Consider the following 15683-nt stretch of genomic DNA (forward strand, 5'->3'; position numbering starts at 1 on the left):
GGGGAGTGTCCTTTCCTTGAGTCATAAAGATGATACCTGATGACTCATTCTGACTCACAACTCCGTTCTCCAGTCAGAGGACAGTAAATCCTTGAACCTATCAGGATTCTCAGAGGGTTGGGCATAGGAAGTCAGCCTCCACACCCCCTTTGAGAACACATAAAAAGAGACTGCTGAGACCCAGATAGACAGACTCATTTTTTCCACTACTCATCGATTCCTGCGCCGCACGCTGCCCGACCACATCCAGACAAAAACTCCAGACTCCTGAGGCTCCAGAACGAAACTCTAGAACTAAACTCTAGAACCTTAAGCATGGGCCAAACCCAAAAGCTGAACTCTTTTCAGGGACCCCAGAATCCAGCAACCTAACCAAACTATTAAACAGCCGGGCGAGCTGTTTGATTCTGGCTAGAACCCTGTGCCAGAACCATATCCAGACCCAGAAAGCAGAGCTGTACCCAGAACCCGGCAGACCCAGACCAGACCAGACCGCTTTGCAGTGCGATAGCAGACCAGATGCCCCACTGTGAGCAGAACCAGTGCCAGAGACCATCCCGTGGCGAGAGAACCGCAGCCCAAACCTGACCAGATCTGTGACTGGGTCCATTCCCTTCCAAAACTAGGAGTGAGTATCTAGAACTGTCCAGAACCCATCTCTTAGTTTAAAGTAATCTTATTCAAACCATTTCAACCTGTCCAGAACTGCATAGAAATCGTGTGTCCATTCTGTGATTTCTAAGCTGCAAAAGTGTCATCTGTCATTCTGAAATCTTGACTTCATTTCTGAAAATCTACCTCCACAAAAACGTCTATCTTTTGAACCGTATGTCCTAGAAGCGAGATTTAACTGTCATTTTAAAGCTAAGAACCTAAGCTTTCCAACAAACCCAAAACGACCTTATAGCTTTTCCGAAATCGCGGTTTACGCACTCGGAAAGAGTGCCGCGAATTGCAATTTGGGTCAATTTCACCACTTGTAAAAATAGCTGCTTCTTGCTTTCCACTGCTGAAATTCGTTTTCAACCTGATAATCACTCCTGAATCATTGCTAGTGTTGACCTGAACTAATTCAAAGTAGCTATAACCTACCCTGAATCTCCTATAGGGAATTAAAATCATTTTTAGCATATTTTTCACTTCATTGCAATCACATTTAAAGGTATTTGGCCTGTTTTTTAAAATCATCCCTGTTTCTCTAAGCTTGCTGGGGGAGGGGGGGGGGGAACGGGAACTGAACTGCTTTTGATTGTATGCCTGAAAACATGTGTGCCCTCCTTTCCATCTCTCCATATTGCATAGGGGGGGAGTGAGTAGTCACAGGGGAAAAAGTGATTATATTATCTTCTGATTGAATTCATATCAAGTTTATTTCTGTGTTGCATTCTTTACCACTATTGCATTTCCTTGAACCAGAAAAGTATTCTCTGCTACCTTATCCTTTCTATACCAACTCCTCAATGATTGAAGGGAGTGTGCTATTGTAATATTACCCATTGTTGATCACTATTATATTCATAAGTGTGCTATCAAATATTAATTTATTCATAAAAGTGTGATATATATATATTGTTTAATGTTCCCAATAAACCTTTTAATTTGCAAAACAAACCTACTTCTTGGCTCAGTGAGGTCAGGGGGATTCAAAGGGAGGGGCGTTATATAAGGGTTCATCATCCAGATTTAAGAACTTGACATAGAATCTATAAATAAGGGCTTCCATAGGGCATCCGAGACTAGGCATTGACTTAGTTGGATTGCAGGATTGAAGTCACGTACAATTTCTCACGTGGCTGTTATCCCAAGCCTCACTGGGGGCTTTTTGCCTCTCAAAACTCTGTGGTGGTTTAGTGGGGCCCTGATTTATACGGCCTTTCTCCCTAAGAAAACATCCCTGGTAGGCTAGCGGGGTAATTTCCCTCTCGCCTTGCGGCGATCGGTATTGTCCTGGTCGCCACTACCCCTGCTGCAAGTCTGCTGTTAGGGAGAATTCTCTTATAAGGCTAATTTCCCAAACCTAGTGAGTCCCCCAGCAGCTTTGCTGGATTTTTGGGGGTTTCTTTTTTTCTCCTGCTAAGAGTGAGACTCTTTTACTCCCACTCTTAGGCATGATTAGAGGTATGTCTTTGACTTGTTATGTGCTTATGGGCTATAGGGTTTCTTTTTACTCCATAGGGTATCATCTGTTTTTCTGTATGTGTGGTACACAGCACCCTCAGTGCAGTACCACAGGGGTGTCACAGTGACCCCCAAACAGACTCCATACCCTTGGACTGACTACTGTCTCCCAGGGCATGTAAAGTCACCATTGGCTTTACTCGTCCAAAATTGTTAACAGAACCAGTACAAACCATCATACTGTGGAAGTACTGGTAAGGGGTAATTCGATTGCCCCTGGGTCTGTTTTTCGAGGGGGCCCTGTCCCGTCCCCCCTCGTAGAGTTTCTGGCTGGTGGCAGTGGTTACCACGCAAAATATTCCACCGGAATATTCTCTATGGGATTTTCCCATTGATTTTAAACGCACCACTTTTTGGTGCAATGTTAAAGATACCACCGGTTTATTTATTTAATATTAAATCCCTGGTTCGGTCTTTTTGCCAGAACTCTTTTCTAAAATGGCGTTTGTGTCCGTCTCTGTAACTCTGACCAAGGTCGAGCCCTTTGTTCCACTATTTTGGTGGGCTTCTCCACAGAAGCCCTCCAAATGGTGCCACTCTGTCTGGGTTGTACAGGAAGGGTGGAGGGGGGAATTGGCACCCTGGACTGCATTGCCTTAGCAACCCAAGTCGCACTCTACTCTGCTTGGCCCAGTGGTGAGCCGCCCGGCTCACCACTTAGCATGTGTGATTGACAGCTAGGCTGATGAATGGGGGTTTTTCTGCATAAAAGCAAGTCCCCACAGGACCCAAGAATCCGAAGAGGGAAGAAGCTGAGCCATTTGCAACAACGACACCACCTGTGAAGCCCTGCTGCAACTACCTCACCACTTTTCCGATGACAAGAGAAGATCTTCTGCTGGACGAGACTTCATCTGAGCTGGTGGGTCGCCTTTTCACCTTCCAAAGACGTCTCTTGGTCGAATCGCCCGTGCCAAGCACCCCGGCAGCCGGATAGCCAAGCTCACCACTTTTGACCGCAAATAAAAGGACTGCACCTTTTAATCGGACTCTGCGGCTGGTTTCATCCCTGTGCAGTGCAACGACTCCCCGTTCCCTCGTAGACGAGATCTTCTCTTCCCCTGGTCGGAACCACAAACTTCAACCACTGCCAGGAACAACTGCCCTCGCTGGAGCTTCCTTTCTCGTTAAGGTACGGTGTCCTGCCTGGCCTCCCTTTCTACAGATTGCTAAAGGTGTCCCTTAAATCTTTGGCTTCTAAACTGGGTTGGCTTCAGGCCTTCTAACTATATCTTTTGAATCACCCCAACCTCTTTTGAACACTCTGCAGAGACTTTCAGTGCACTTTAAACCGTGTGATCCTGGGCACATTTCGCTTTGCTCCATTTAAAGTGGATCTGGCCTATGAACTTTGGCTCTACAGTATAACCTGCCTTTCTCCCCTTGTTCTGAATTCTTAAAAGTGTTGGGAACTGTTTTATTTTTATGCTCTGCCTTTTTCTCTCCCTTTAACTGTCAGAGTGCCATCTTGGTTAAGCGCTCACATCTGTTCTGACAAATAGTAGTGTTTTAACCCTGACTTGTCTGATAACTATTAAGGGAGGTGTGTATACTTTACCTGACTGTGTTTTAACGTGCTTTTGATTGAGAGTGCTAGTATATGCCATAAAGTATGTTTTAAATAAATAATTATATACATTTTATACAAAGCTCTGGTCAGTGTTTGCTCTACTGTGTTTTGGCCCTATTGCGTATACTCTACATACTGCCCTACTCTTCTTGAGACAAGTCTGACTGCTCAGCCACAGCTACCCAGGTAAATCTGGGTGGTGCAGACTGCTACCAATTGGATTTACTGCTTACTCCTGTAGTCTTAATCTTTTTGCAGTGTTCCCCAAGGGAACTGCACAGGATTCTGCCTAACATCTGCTGGGCTGCGTCCTTAGCTGACCGGTGTTGTCGTGTTCGCAGCATCCCTTAACAGGGATGCCACTTCGATCTCAGACGTTGGAGAGTACGTCTATCCTGGCTACTGTCCTGCTTCAGCGATCTGGGGGCCGCCATCACTACACGTGCTGGAGGGGTGGAGAGGGAGCCTGCCTACGCTCTTGCACTCCTATTGAATAGGGCAGTCAAATTATTTCTTCACCAAATGGGTGTTTACTCTGCATAAAGAGCAGAAAGTACGCTGTATGTGAACTACACCCAAGATACAAGAATCAGGAACCTACTAAAGATTTACAGAGGACAGGCCCTGATGAATGTCCGAGCTATTTGGTGTTAGGTACAGAAACATGTTGGGCTTTATAAATGTGGATACATGAATTGGATCAATGTGCAAATATTTGTTTGTCCTACTGTGTCTTTGTATGATGTTTTCTTAAAACATTTGTGTCAGTAATGTGCAGATGTATCTTATGCTCTGAATTTTGTTTTTGTAAACTAGCTTTTGGGTGTTCTTAGACAAATGTATTTATAGTAATGTTTTAGATTTGTACTATGTTGAATCAAGATTATAAATGAAATACACATTGAATATGAGATTTTAAGTATTGACTACTGGGTCCATTTTTTCAGGACTGAACAGTAGATGGGAAGGCGAGTTAGGCACTATAAGGTTTCAAAATTGCAGGTTCCTATCCCTTCTTTTTGCATATATATATATTCACTTTATGCAGGAAACATAAGATTATTTGCAGGTTTTGGCAATCAAAATAAATCTGGCAATCAGAAATACTCAATCTGAACCTATCACTGGTGTGCGAGGGGAACCGTCTTGCAAGAAAGCATTCTGTTTAAATGGGATAAACATGACATTACATATGTAGGCATCAATTTGACCCCAAATATTATAGGCTTATATAAAGCCAATTGCCAGCAGCTGTTTGAAAATATCTGGAATGATCATGCTTAACGAAAGAGGTTAACCGTCTCCTGGGTAGACAGGATCAATTCACTTAAAAGATCCTTCTCTATACAAACACAGGCGTAGTTAACTCAACGGAGAGCTAAAGTGAAGGGGAGGAATATATAACAAATTCCACTCCCTTGCTCTGTGGCCTCTAGTGTGAGGTGACCAAGGGGGGCCTGCCGTCTCCCGAGCTAGCAGATGATGGGCAGAAGGTGGTATGGGGAGGATCCCTGATAACCCTCACTTAGTCCCCCATCTCAGGGCAAGGGGAAAGCATAGAAGGAATGTGCACAGAGCGCTTCACCACGTTAAAGAGCCTGAAGTCCCAACAAGCCAGACCGAACGTCAAACAATTAATCAAAGGTCAGTTTTGCAGACATGAGACATTTAAACCCCACTATTACTGTAGCAAACATACTACGGTAGAGAATAATTCACTTCAAATACACAGAGAAATTCTTACCGAATTTCTGCACGATACAATTTTGCACCTTTGCGGTTTCTGGGAGCATTTTTACATGAAAACCTACCCATTGTCTACCAGCACAGTTTTGCATTGCAGGCCACAAAGTTGTACTTTTACAAAGGACATACATTACATTTATATGCAGGGGAATTAAAAAGACAGAACAATTATTTACCGTCATCAGATGCATATGTTGGGGATGCAGAAAGGGCTGTGTCCTCCCGAAACAGTCCTCTGCAATCAGAGGAAGGGAAAATGGATTCCAAGATAGAAGAGAATCTGGATAAAGGCTTGGTCGGTCAAACTAAAGTCCAAGGTAAGCTCAGTTGGACTAAGCAGGTGGACAATGTCAGCCCATATCCAATTTCAGGATACAGGTACAGACACTCACAAAGATCCCTACACTAGCTAGCAAATCACACAAGATCAGTGGAAAGCATGGGCGTATAGAAAGGCGAAAGACCGGAGAGTAGAGACAGGAGTACATTTGGAGAAGGCTGGAGGAGAGCGACCGCCCCAGGGGATTTGAGGAAACTCCCAAGAGGCTGGAGGAAAGATCCAAAAGGTCAGACCAAAGAGGCAAGAGAACTGAAGAAAATGGAAAAGAGCAGAAGAGTGGTAGCCAAAGGCCAAGGAGAGTGACACTAGGAAGGAGGATGTGTTTCTCAGAGTAGTGAAGATGGTGCCCAGGGGGGAAAAGAAGTTGAGACAGTGAGGAGACACTAGGAAAGTCTAGATGGTAGTAAGTAAAGGGGTGATGGAGGTGAGGTAGAGAAGTGAGATTTCAAGACTAGCGTTTGTACCACCCAAAAGGGTGAAGAAGGTGAGAGAAAGAGGCAGGAAGAAGAGATTATTCATAATAGTGCCCAAAGGTGTGAAGAAGCTGGAAGAATGTGTGGCAACTGTAGAAATGAAGGTTGGGAGACGATTGCTGTCCACAGCGGTGGACAAATGGACCAAATCAGTGAAGAATCGGAAGAAGAGTATACAGACGAGAAGTGGTTATAATAGGGGAAAGAATTCAAAGAAAGATGAGTAGTTGTTCCAAGATTTCATAAAGGAGATAGAAGACTGGATGCCAGGAGTAGGCATAGGGGATCAAGAAGAAGAAATCAGACAGAAGTTTCTAAGAGGGGTGAAGAAGATGTCGTTGGGGACCATTAGTAGGAAGAGAATTACCAAAGAACATAAGACAGTGAGAGTGAAAATAGTCAGAAGGAAAGAGATACATACCCAAAGGAGCGAACAAGAGGGAAGAGAGAGTATGGAGATGGAGGTGTCTACAGAGAGGGAGAAAATGACAGAAGCCAGGGAAAGTGAGGAGGAAGACAGGGGAATCGATTGGCCGAGTGAGCTTGAGAAGAATAAGAGGGCACTTTACTGGGAATGAAGAGCAAGCCAGCAATGACACAGAAGAGTTGGTGGCTCTTCCATACCATGCCAAACTCAGCTGGTCCAAATCCAGGACTTTTGGAGTTACAACGCTCTCGACTCAAATCTATTGACACAAGACCCCAAGCTGTACAATGCTTCCATTGTGGTTGACCTTCTTGAAGAATAGACAGTGGGGATCATAGAGTGTTGGCTGAGAATTGTCAAAGAACCCAGAAGTAGTCCTGGGCACTGGAAAAACAGGGGCTTTTTTTGTATTTTTCTTCATTCTGGGAAGCGAACCCTGGAATGCTGTGAAACTAGACAGATGTCACTTTGAATGTTTTGTTTTCCATTTAACATTCAATTAGTCAAAGCCAATTGACTACTCATGACATTTCTTTTGCAGTTTATGCCTACCTCATCTATGTTGTTGCCCACTCACTGTAAAGATTCCATCAAAAAACTTGTGTCTGATTCCCTTGATCCCAGTTAGGAAAGTGACATTCGATTTACAGTTGAGGTCCAGAGCTCACACTATCATGATATGTGAGGCAGGCACGTTATTACAAGTCAGACACAGACACAATGATTCAAGTTTCAACACCTTTATTTAAGTTCTGAATGGGGTTTGGAGAATTCCTAGCTGGCCCTCTCTTTATAATGGGAGCAGTCTCGACCATCAAAGTAAAATAAATAGTCAATGTCAATTAGTCAAAATAAAAGGCTATGTCAGAAACATATGCTTGCCCTCATGCTTTTACAATAACTAAGTGTAGGGAAATGTCAACACAAAAAGAAAGTCAGCATGACAATGGACCTGAACTGCAACTTCCTACCCCAAGTCGAATCACGGGGGTTTTCAAAAGTTCCTTTTGGATGACCAGTTCGCACAGTTCAAAGAGTTCACACAAGACCTTCAGCCTTCCATTGTCTGATTCAGCTCAATTCAACATATCAAAGTATTTTCAGGCTTCCCTCACCTGCTTTACCATCAGTTCAATATCACGCAGTTTCCCCAGGCTTCCCTTGCCTGCTTCAGTTTCAACATAACAGTTCTGGTACAACAGGGTTTCAGGGTGAATCATAGGCCCCTCAGGCTTCCCGAACCAGAGTCTGGACCTCCACTTTATACAAGTTCACAACAGTTTCCAAAATAGGCTACTCAGGTTCCCTTACCAGAGTCTGGTCTTCAACTTCTTTCATTTTTCAACTTTACAATTCCCTTCCCCAACCTTCTAGGTTGTTGTTTCAATTTTCATGTCGAAGACTTTCGAAACTGCATGGATTTACTCAGGCCCACGCATGACCACTTCCATACAATGCATCTTGGCTATCGTAGTTTCCATTCATCACAGTGACTCGTGCCCTCTTAGCACGTTGATTTCATACAGGCATTCTTAGCACCTTGCTTTCGTTAAATTATCAATCTATTCATAATCCAGCCATTTTGGGACCACAGCTTATTCCTGGTCAGCCTCCCTGTCCGACTTGCTTTTCACAAACAGTTTCCCCAAACTACTTTCAGCTCCCTCTGGGCTGGGAGAGTCTTTTACCGTTCACAGGGACTTTCAATAATGCGGCTTTCCTTTTCCGAAGGACCATTCTGTTACTTTATACAATTGAACGATTCACTTTCGCTCCCCGCGTCAGCCATCATACGTATAACCTTGCTCGCAACATTGTTATCACTCGCATCTTCACAACCGGGCTCTCCTTTCGTTCAAGAACTCACCAGCTATGACTGTTTTCAACACCTTTCACTGTTATCACGTCCGAGGTCAGGGTTTCTCCCTTTTACCCCTCAGACCATCCCGAATACACTCCACCCTCCATGGAAATGAGCAACCTTCAGGCACATCAAAGAAAGGATTTCTCCAGCTTCTTGGCTTCCTTCTCGGAACCTCTTCGGCTTCCTGTGGATGCAATTCCCTTTCCTTGTTTTCTCTTGCTCTCACTCGCAGTCGGTCCAAATCTCGGCTTTCCGTTCTCCTCTGCCTAGTTTCCGGCCGCCTTTGCTCAGCTGTTCCTTCTTCAACCTGGTCTCATTCCCTGTGTGCTTCTGGGCTCCACCTTTTATACTCTGATTGTTAATGTGTTTCAGGTATGTGTGGCGGTGACTGAGTGCCTGACACTACCTGGCCTTATTAGTGGGACAGAGCCATTGCAAATCACTAGCAGTAATCTTCCTAGTCTCAGTCCTCCTCTTCCTTGTCTGAGTAGTCGGGTTGAAAAAGATAGGAGGGGAATTATGGTAGTTGTAGTATCCCATAAAGGTAGAGGGAATGTGGGGTAAATAGCTGTCAGGAAATGGGGCATACCATGTCTTATCTTCAGGTATCTCCTCCCCACTCCCAGAAGACCCCCTCTACCCAGGTGATCCTCCCTCACTTGTCCAACCCCAGGGTCGGAATACAATAGTGATGGCCCTTCCCTGGTCACCTGAATAAGGGATCCCTGGGGACTAGGTCGTGAAACACCCTCAGGTTTTTCATAGATACTAAAATTCCTTTATTGGCTCCCAGCTGACATTCGTATAGCTTTCAAAATTCTCTGCATTATTCATTGCTCCCAGTGGGGCTCTGGCTGGGAGTAACACGCACAAAATCAAAAGGTACAGTCCTACTAGCCACTTAAGGTCAGCGAGCTTGAGGACGCTAACCATAGGCACATTAAAGAAAAATATTTTTGTGGAATGACCTACCAATCTCTCTCCAAGCAGAAGAAAATCATCTATTCTTAAGTTAAAGACATAAGAACTCCTTGTTTAAAAAGCACTTGTTGGCTTAAACATCTCTAATCATCTGAACTCACAGGATGTACAGTCCAGCAATCCTTGATCAACTTTTCTGTTCACCTCATGAACCTACCCTTCCTCGGGTGGTGTTTCAGTTAAGATAACCAGTGTTGCACTTAGTTGTTTTGCTATTGCAGTTGAAAGAGAAGTTTTTCTAGCAATTCCTCTTCCTTCTGTTTCAGCATTGAACGGATCGAGAGTGGTTCAAGGCTGAGAATGATCAGACCACAATGTTTATTTGATCTTCCCCTTTCTCTTCCTCTTAACCCAAATCCATCAGAGTGCTATGAAGCAACTGTGATTGCAGTAGGCACCATATAAATCATCAATAGTAAATAAATAAAATAAAGACGAATCTCGTATAGTTTTTAATTATACTGATTGTTACTATTATATGTGCCTTCCATGTCATGATAATAATGAATTATTAGAAAATAAAACTAATTTCCACCCCCAGGGGAACATATTTAGGAGAGTGAGATCTAATATTTGGCTTGAATCCACCCGTCCTTCTTAGAAAGGAGGAAATAGCGAGAATAGTATCATTGCCTGATTTTGGATGCATGGAAAAGTTTGCTTGCTCCTTTGAGTAAAAGCAGAACGATTTCCTCCTGTAGAAGGATCTGAAAGAGGCATGGAAAGTAACAGATTTGGAGGCCCTTTTCAAGGAATGGGAGCCAATAGCTGTAATTTGGAAGGAACCAAAGTCCTGTAGTTATTTTCACCAGCACTCCTTGAAATTGTTAGATCTTGCTTTCCACTGTGGTTCAGTCCGTAAGAAACCACATATTTAAGTTTTGTTTGCCACAGCTTCTAAGAGGGCACAGAGCCAATGGGCTTTACTTATAGTGGAGTGAAAAATAGCACTCATTATTGTTGCCGTGGTCCTGGACTTTTGCTGGATAAAAAGGAAACAGTGGCAAAAAGGAAACCCTGTCTAACTATGTGAAGGAATAGGTTCACATAAATGGCACCCCCAAAGATTTGGATGTGGCTCTGTATGCTTACATTTTTAATTTTGGCTATTAGATGGTGCTGTAAGCGCTGCTAACAAGCTGACACTACTCACATGTGAAGTGAAGACTGGAGAGGGATGGGAGTTGAGAAGGGACACAGTCTGTGGGTGCTTGGCTTTTTACCCACCCATGAATTCTCCCCTTCAAAAACACTCTCCCCACAGATCTCTTTGAGCTAACTCTTCTTCTAAGCGGATGCCATTTTTAAAAGCAGTCTTCCGAAAGATAATAGCTTAAGTGCAGCTGTAAACCAAGTCCTGGTTGAATAAGAATGTCTCAACCAGTGTGCCTTCTGTCACTTGATTTATAGCAATTTGTGTGGCCTTGAATTGGTTTGTTCTTCGCGCTTACTTCCTATTAAACAAAAGCATTGGCAACACCAACAGTTTTGGCTCTTGTATAGGCATAAGATAGGCATTTGCCACCAGGCACTATCATAGTTTGTTCAGGTACTAATACCATTTTCCTTATGTTGCCATCTTATAGCCAGATCGAACTATTATGGCAGTGCATGAAGGATGTCTATCTTGTGCCTATACATAAGACAAAATCAATGGTTTTGCCAATGCTTGGTGTAGGAAGTCATGGACTTTGCTACAAAATTAGAAGAATGCTATTAAAAGGCATGTCCAAACATCTGCCAGGGACACCTTGTGTGAATCCTGACATCTGCATCCAAGAATGATTCTCATTACTGTGCCAGTGATTGTTAAACCTTCCATACTATCCATAGATTTCAAAGCAGTCTTATGCATATGCTTCCTCCCTTCAGTAACCATGTTGGAAGGGTTCCCACAGATCCAGTAGGAAGTGTTATGCCACCTCGCTCATGCCATCTCACAGTGTATGGATGTGCCGGGCCAAGGTGTGTGTCACATTGATGGGGCGTAAGTACAAACGTAAATGCTTTCCATTAGGACGGAAGGGAAGGTTGTAACAATAGCAACCATGGTGAAAAAAAGTGTGCAAGCATACAGGTTTAGGATGGCATCACTAAAAGAATGTCACCCCAGAGTCAGGCCATTGGGCCTCATTACGAGTTCGGAGGTGCATGAAAGAAGTGAAGATAATTCCGTTTACCTAAATTTTTCCTGCACTTCAAGCTGGAGGTAACACCTCCACTTTACCTAAAAAATCGGCAGTATTACCATCAGTAATTCCGCCAGAGGTAATACCACCAAAAATCCCTGGTGATGGTAATACCAGTTGGTGGTCTCTCAGTGGTATTACCACCAAGATACCACCAAACTCGTGATGAGCCCCATTGTTTCTTAGCTACTGTCTTAGAGACAATAGTTGTGGGAGATGGACCTTATCACTGTGAGCACAAGTTTGGTGAAGGCCTCGCTAAATGTAAGGTGTCATAGGCAGTGGCGGTATCAAAGGTAACCTCTTGGGTCTACAGCAATCTGGCTTCCGTCCTAGACATGGGACCGAAACTGCCTCGATTGACCTGACAACTCAATTAGAGGTCTTGAAAGACAATGGGAAACTAGCCATGTTATTACTCCTAGACCTGTCTGCAGCCTTTGATCTGGTCAATCACCAAAACCTATGCCGACATCTTCAATCTGCTGCCCACTTCTCTGACTCAGCCACGGTGTGGATCAAATCCTTTCTAAGCAACAGATCCATGAGAGTATTTTCACCTTCTGCAGCCGCCGACCCCGCTCCGATTCACTGCGGCATCCCACAAGGATCTTGTGTGTCACCCACACTCTATAACGTTTTCACAAAACCTCTCTTTGATGTACTTGACTATCTGGGTGTCTCCTACACTAACTATGCTGACGACACCCAGATACTCATTCCCATCACTGGTGATTATGTGGCTGACACCAAGGCCTTGAACAAAGTCTACCTGGTCATCCAGGCCTGGATGGCTGAACACGAATTATGTCTTAACGATGATAAGACGGAGCTCCTCATCCTGGGCTCCTTGCAACGTCTCAACAAACTTGGTCCATCCTACCAGTCATTCACCATAGATGGAAATATCATTAAGGTCTCTAAAGACACAAAAACATTAGGTTTCTATATCAATGCCACTCTGTCACTATCACGACAAACAAATGCAGTTAGATCAGCCTCTGCTTACACCTGTAAACTTATTGCAGCCTGTAGACCTTTTCTGACCACCCCCAACAGCATCACCCTAGCCAGAACGCTTATGTCAAAAATTGACTATTGTAGTGCCCTCTACCTGGGAACTAGTCAAGGAAACCTGAATAAACTACAAATCACCCAGAACAACGCCATCAGGGCAGCGCTAAACATCCCTAGAAACCATCACATTTCCAAAGCCAGAACTAATCTGCATTGGTTACCTGTCAGGCAGAGAATCTCGCTGAAAACACTGGCCCTCACCCACAAATGCCAGGCGAACAAGGCCCCCCCTACCTCTGCAACCGACTATCCCTTCATATCTCCACCCGACCTCAAAGATCCACCCAGTCCCACTGCCTCTCGATCCCAAGATTCAAACTTCAAAAAGCTGGGGGGTGCGAGCTTCCCGGTCCTAGCATCCAAGCTTTGGAACACCCTTCCTGCTACCATCATATCTGAAGACTCATTCAACTCCTTCAAGCTGAAAACCAAATCCTGGATCCTTGCTCAGAACTGACACTCCGCTATGGCCCATGCACTTTAGTTCTCAATCGCCTGCTCGTTCCTCCGACTGTCAATTTTATGGCATTGCCATCTATCACGTCAACCTCTGCTGTAAATACTTGTATGCAACCTGTATGTAAATATATCTGTAAATATTTGTAACTATTCTTCAAACTCTGCGTGCCTGTATGTACCTATGTATGTAATTAAGTCTAAGTTCTTGCGCCCTGAAGCCCTTGGTGCGCGTTACAAATAAAATACAAATACAGTGAGGTTTCATGAGCAGTGTCCAGAATAAGCTTGAGAGCATGGACTTGTTTATACACTCTTGGTGCATGGGGACGTCAGTGATACAGTAGTGGCTCCAGTATCCAAGCCCATTGAAGTGTCTAGTCGGTATTACCCAAATTGTTGGAAACAATTTGAATGCATGGTAGATTGACCAAATTCAGTCACTACCATTAGTTTGAATGTATACTAACAATTTGGGTCCGAAAATTCCGAACATGAGGAGCGGGGGTAGCAGTGGTGTCCCCCGCAACCCATGTTGGGTATCTGTGGCCTCTGGAGGTGCGGGGGTGTCTCCTGCATCCTAAACAATGGAGGCGGGGGACAAAAATTGCTCAGGCCCCCGTTTTCGATGAACGGTCAAAACGGGGGCCTGAGCAGTTTCGCAGCGGGCAGTCTGCCCACGAACAAAACGTTCTAGGGCAGATCCGTCTAGCCAGCTAGCGTCTGAATTCCTAAGATAAATCTGCTAACCAAGGGTCAACGTAGGGCTCCATTTCAAAATCCTCCACCATTCCCATATCCCCAGCTGTACAGCTAATCTCAAACCTGACGGAAACAATATCATCCTCGAAAAATTGACTTGCATAGTCTGGAGGTCGATTGGTCATTCGGGACAGACTGAAGTGCTCCCAGTTCTAGTGCCTTTGAAGAATGTTGAAGTGGCAACGTCCACAGGAAACAATCCAACTTTCTGTCACAGATTAATACTGCACCATTAATCAGTGCGGTTTTATTTCCTTGAGTTTCTACCTGGGAACACCACAAAACAGTAGTAAACATAACTCACAGGTAACTTTTTACAGTCAATCCAAATTGATCTAAGGTGCTGAGAGCAATTTCATGTTCACATAACATTTGATTTTGAGGTGTTTACCTTTAGATCCATATGCAACATGTGGCCTGCATACTCATAACTAATAACCAGAGAACCTATCACCATCAGCAAATGCCAAGGTAGCAACATTTTGCTCCACCAACACAGGACTGTCCGTACATCAAATATATAGAAGTAACTAATAGATTAGAGAGAAGGTTTTACCTGCATTGTTTGTGATATTCGGGTCACTACAAACACTACTGCATCTTCTAAATCTTGAACAGAGGGATAAAATTCCATTTTTTCATCATCAAAAACCAGTTCCATCTTAAAAATTGGGAGGCGCTGATCATTTTTCCGGTCATAGAGCTTCACATAAGCTTCAACGCTTCTCTTTAGTAGGTCTTTCAGCTAAATGGAGGAACAAAAAAGCACATTTATCAGCTGACAATTCTGCCAAAATTTCAAAGTTTAAGGATGGTTTGGGATAATCAGTCCTTCTATGGCTCATTAGGCAAAAATAAACATACATATTACTTGTTCATAATGATGGGTGACAATATAACACACTCTGGGATCATCATGCCACATGGAGATTGATTTGCTCTTTTTATCCCCTAAGCACAAGGTCTGTGTCTCAAATAGAAATACAAAATAAGCAAGGAATTAGAATCTTGCAAAAGTTGACCAATAAGATCACACAGACTTTACATGTAATGGAAAATAGTAACTGGTGATGACCAACTAGTACAGAAAATGGCCACTGTATGCCAACTAGGAGTTACAGAACACAACTATATGTACTTTCTGAGCATTCAGGAACTGTCAATGTGTACTTCTTGACATTATAGTAACTGGTAAAGTGCACATATTGATCATTGTTGAAGTGTATGCTTATGGTGCATTATGGAAACCGGCAAACATTTTGTAACCTCGACACGTGCGCTTAAGAGAGCATAGGGAAATTTAGCCATCTGCAAAGACTGTTCACTGGAGAAAATTACCATTGTAATTGTGTAATCTGGAAATGCTTGCATAATGAAGTAATATGCACTAAATGAGGAGCTCTGGAAACTGGGAGTGTGTCCATTCGGGGCATTGTAGAATCTGGCCAATATGTTTTGTCAGGAGGTTAAACATGGAAAGGTATTGTCAATCCTGTGCCCCTAGTCAGAAAAGGGCAGTGGAAATAAGTAAATTATCTGTAAGCGTAAGCCTAGATCTCCAATACTGGTGGTATTTATAAATTAACATATGTTTAAGATTTCAAGACAGCTCTCAGTATA

At 43.7% G+C, this 15683-nt stretch overlaps 1 protein-coding gene across 1 annotated transcript in view; it reads right to left on the minus strand.

Annotated features, from left to right (window-relative positions):
- DNAH12 (dynein axonemal heavy chain 12) overlaps window positions 1-15683 on the minus strand; it is a 3791933-nt gene that overhangs the window by 3298859 nt on the left and 477391 nt on the right. The window contains exon 9 of the mRNA XM_069643677.1: window positions 14620-14808. Coding sequence (XP_069499778.1) covers window positions 14620-14808 — 189 coding nt within the window. The remainder of the gene's footprint in view (window positions 1-14619; window positions 14809-15683) is intronic.

Source organism: Ambystoma mexicanum, chromosome 2p (assembly GCF_040938575.1).
Source record: "Ambystoma mexicanum isolate Mex_15411 chromosome 2p, UKY_AmexF1_1, whole genome shotgun sequence".
NCBI lineage: Eukaryota > Metazoa > Chordata > Amphibia > Caudata > Ambystomatidae > Ambystoma > Ambystoma mexicanum.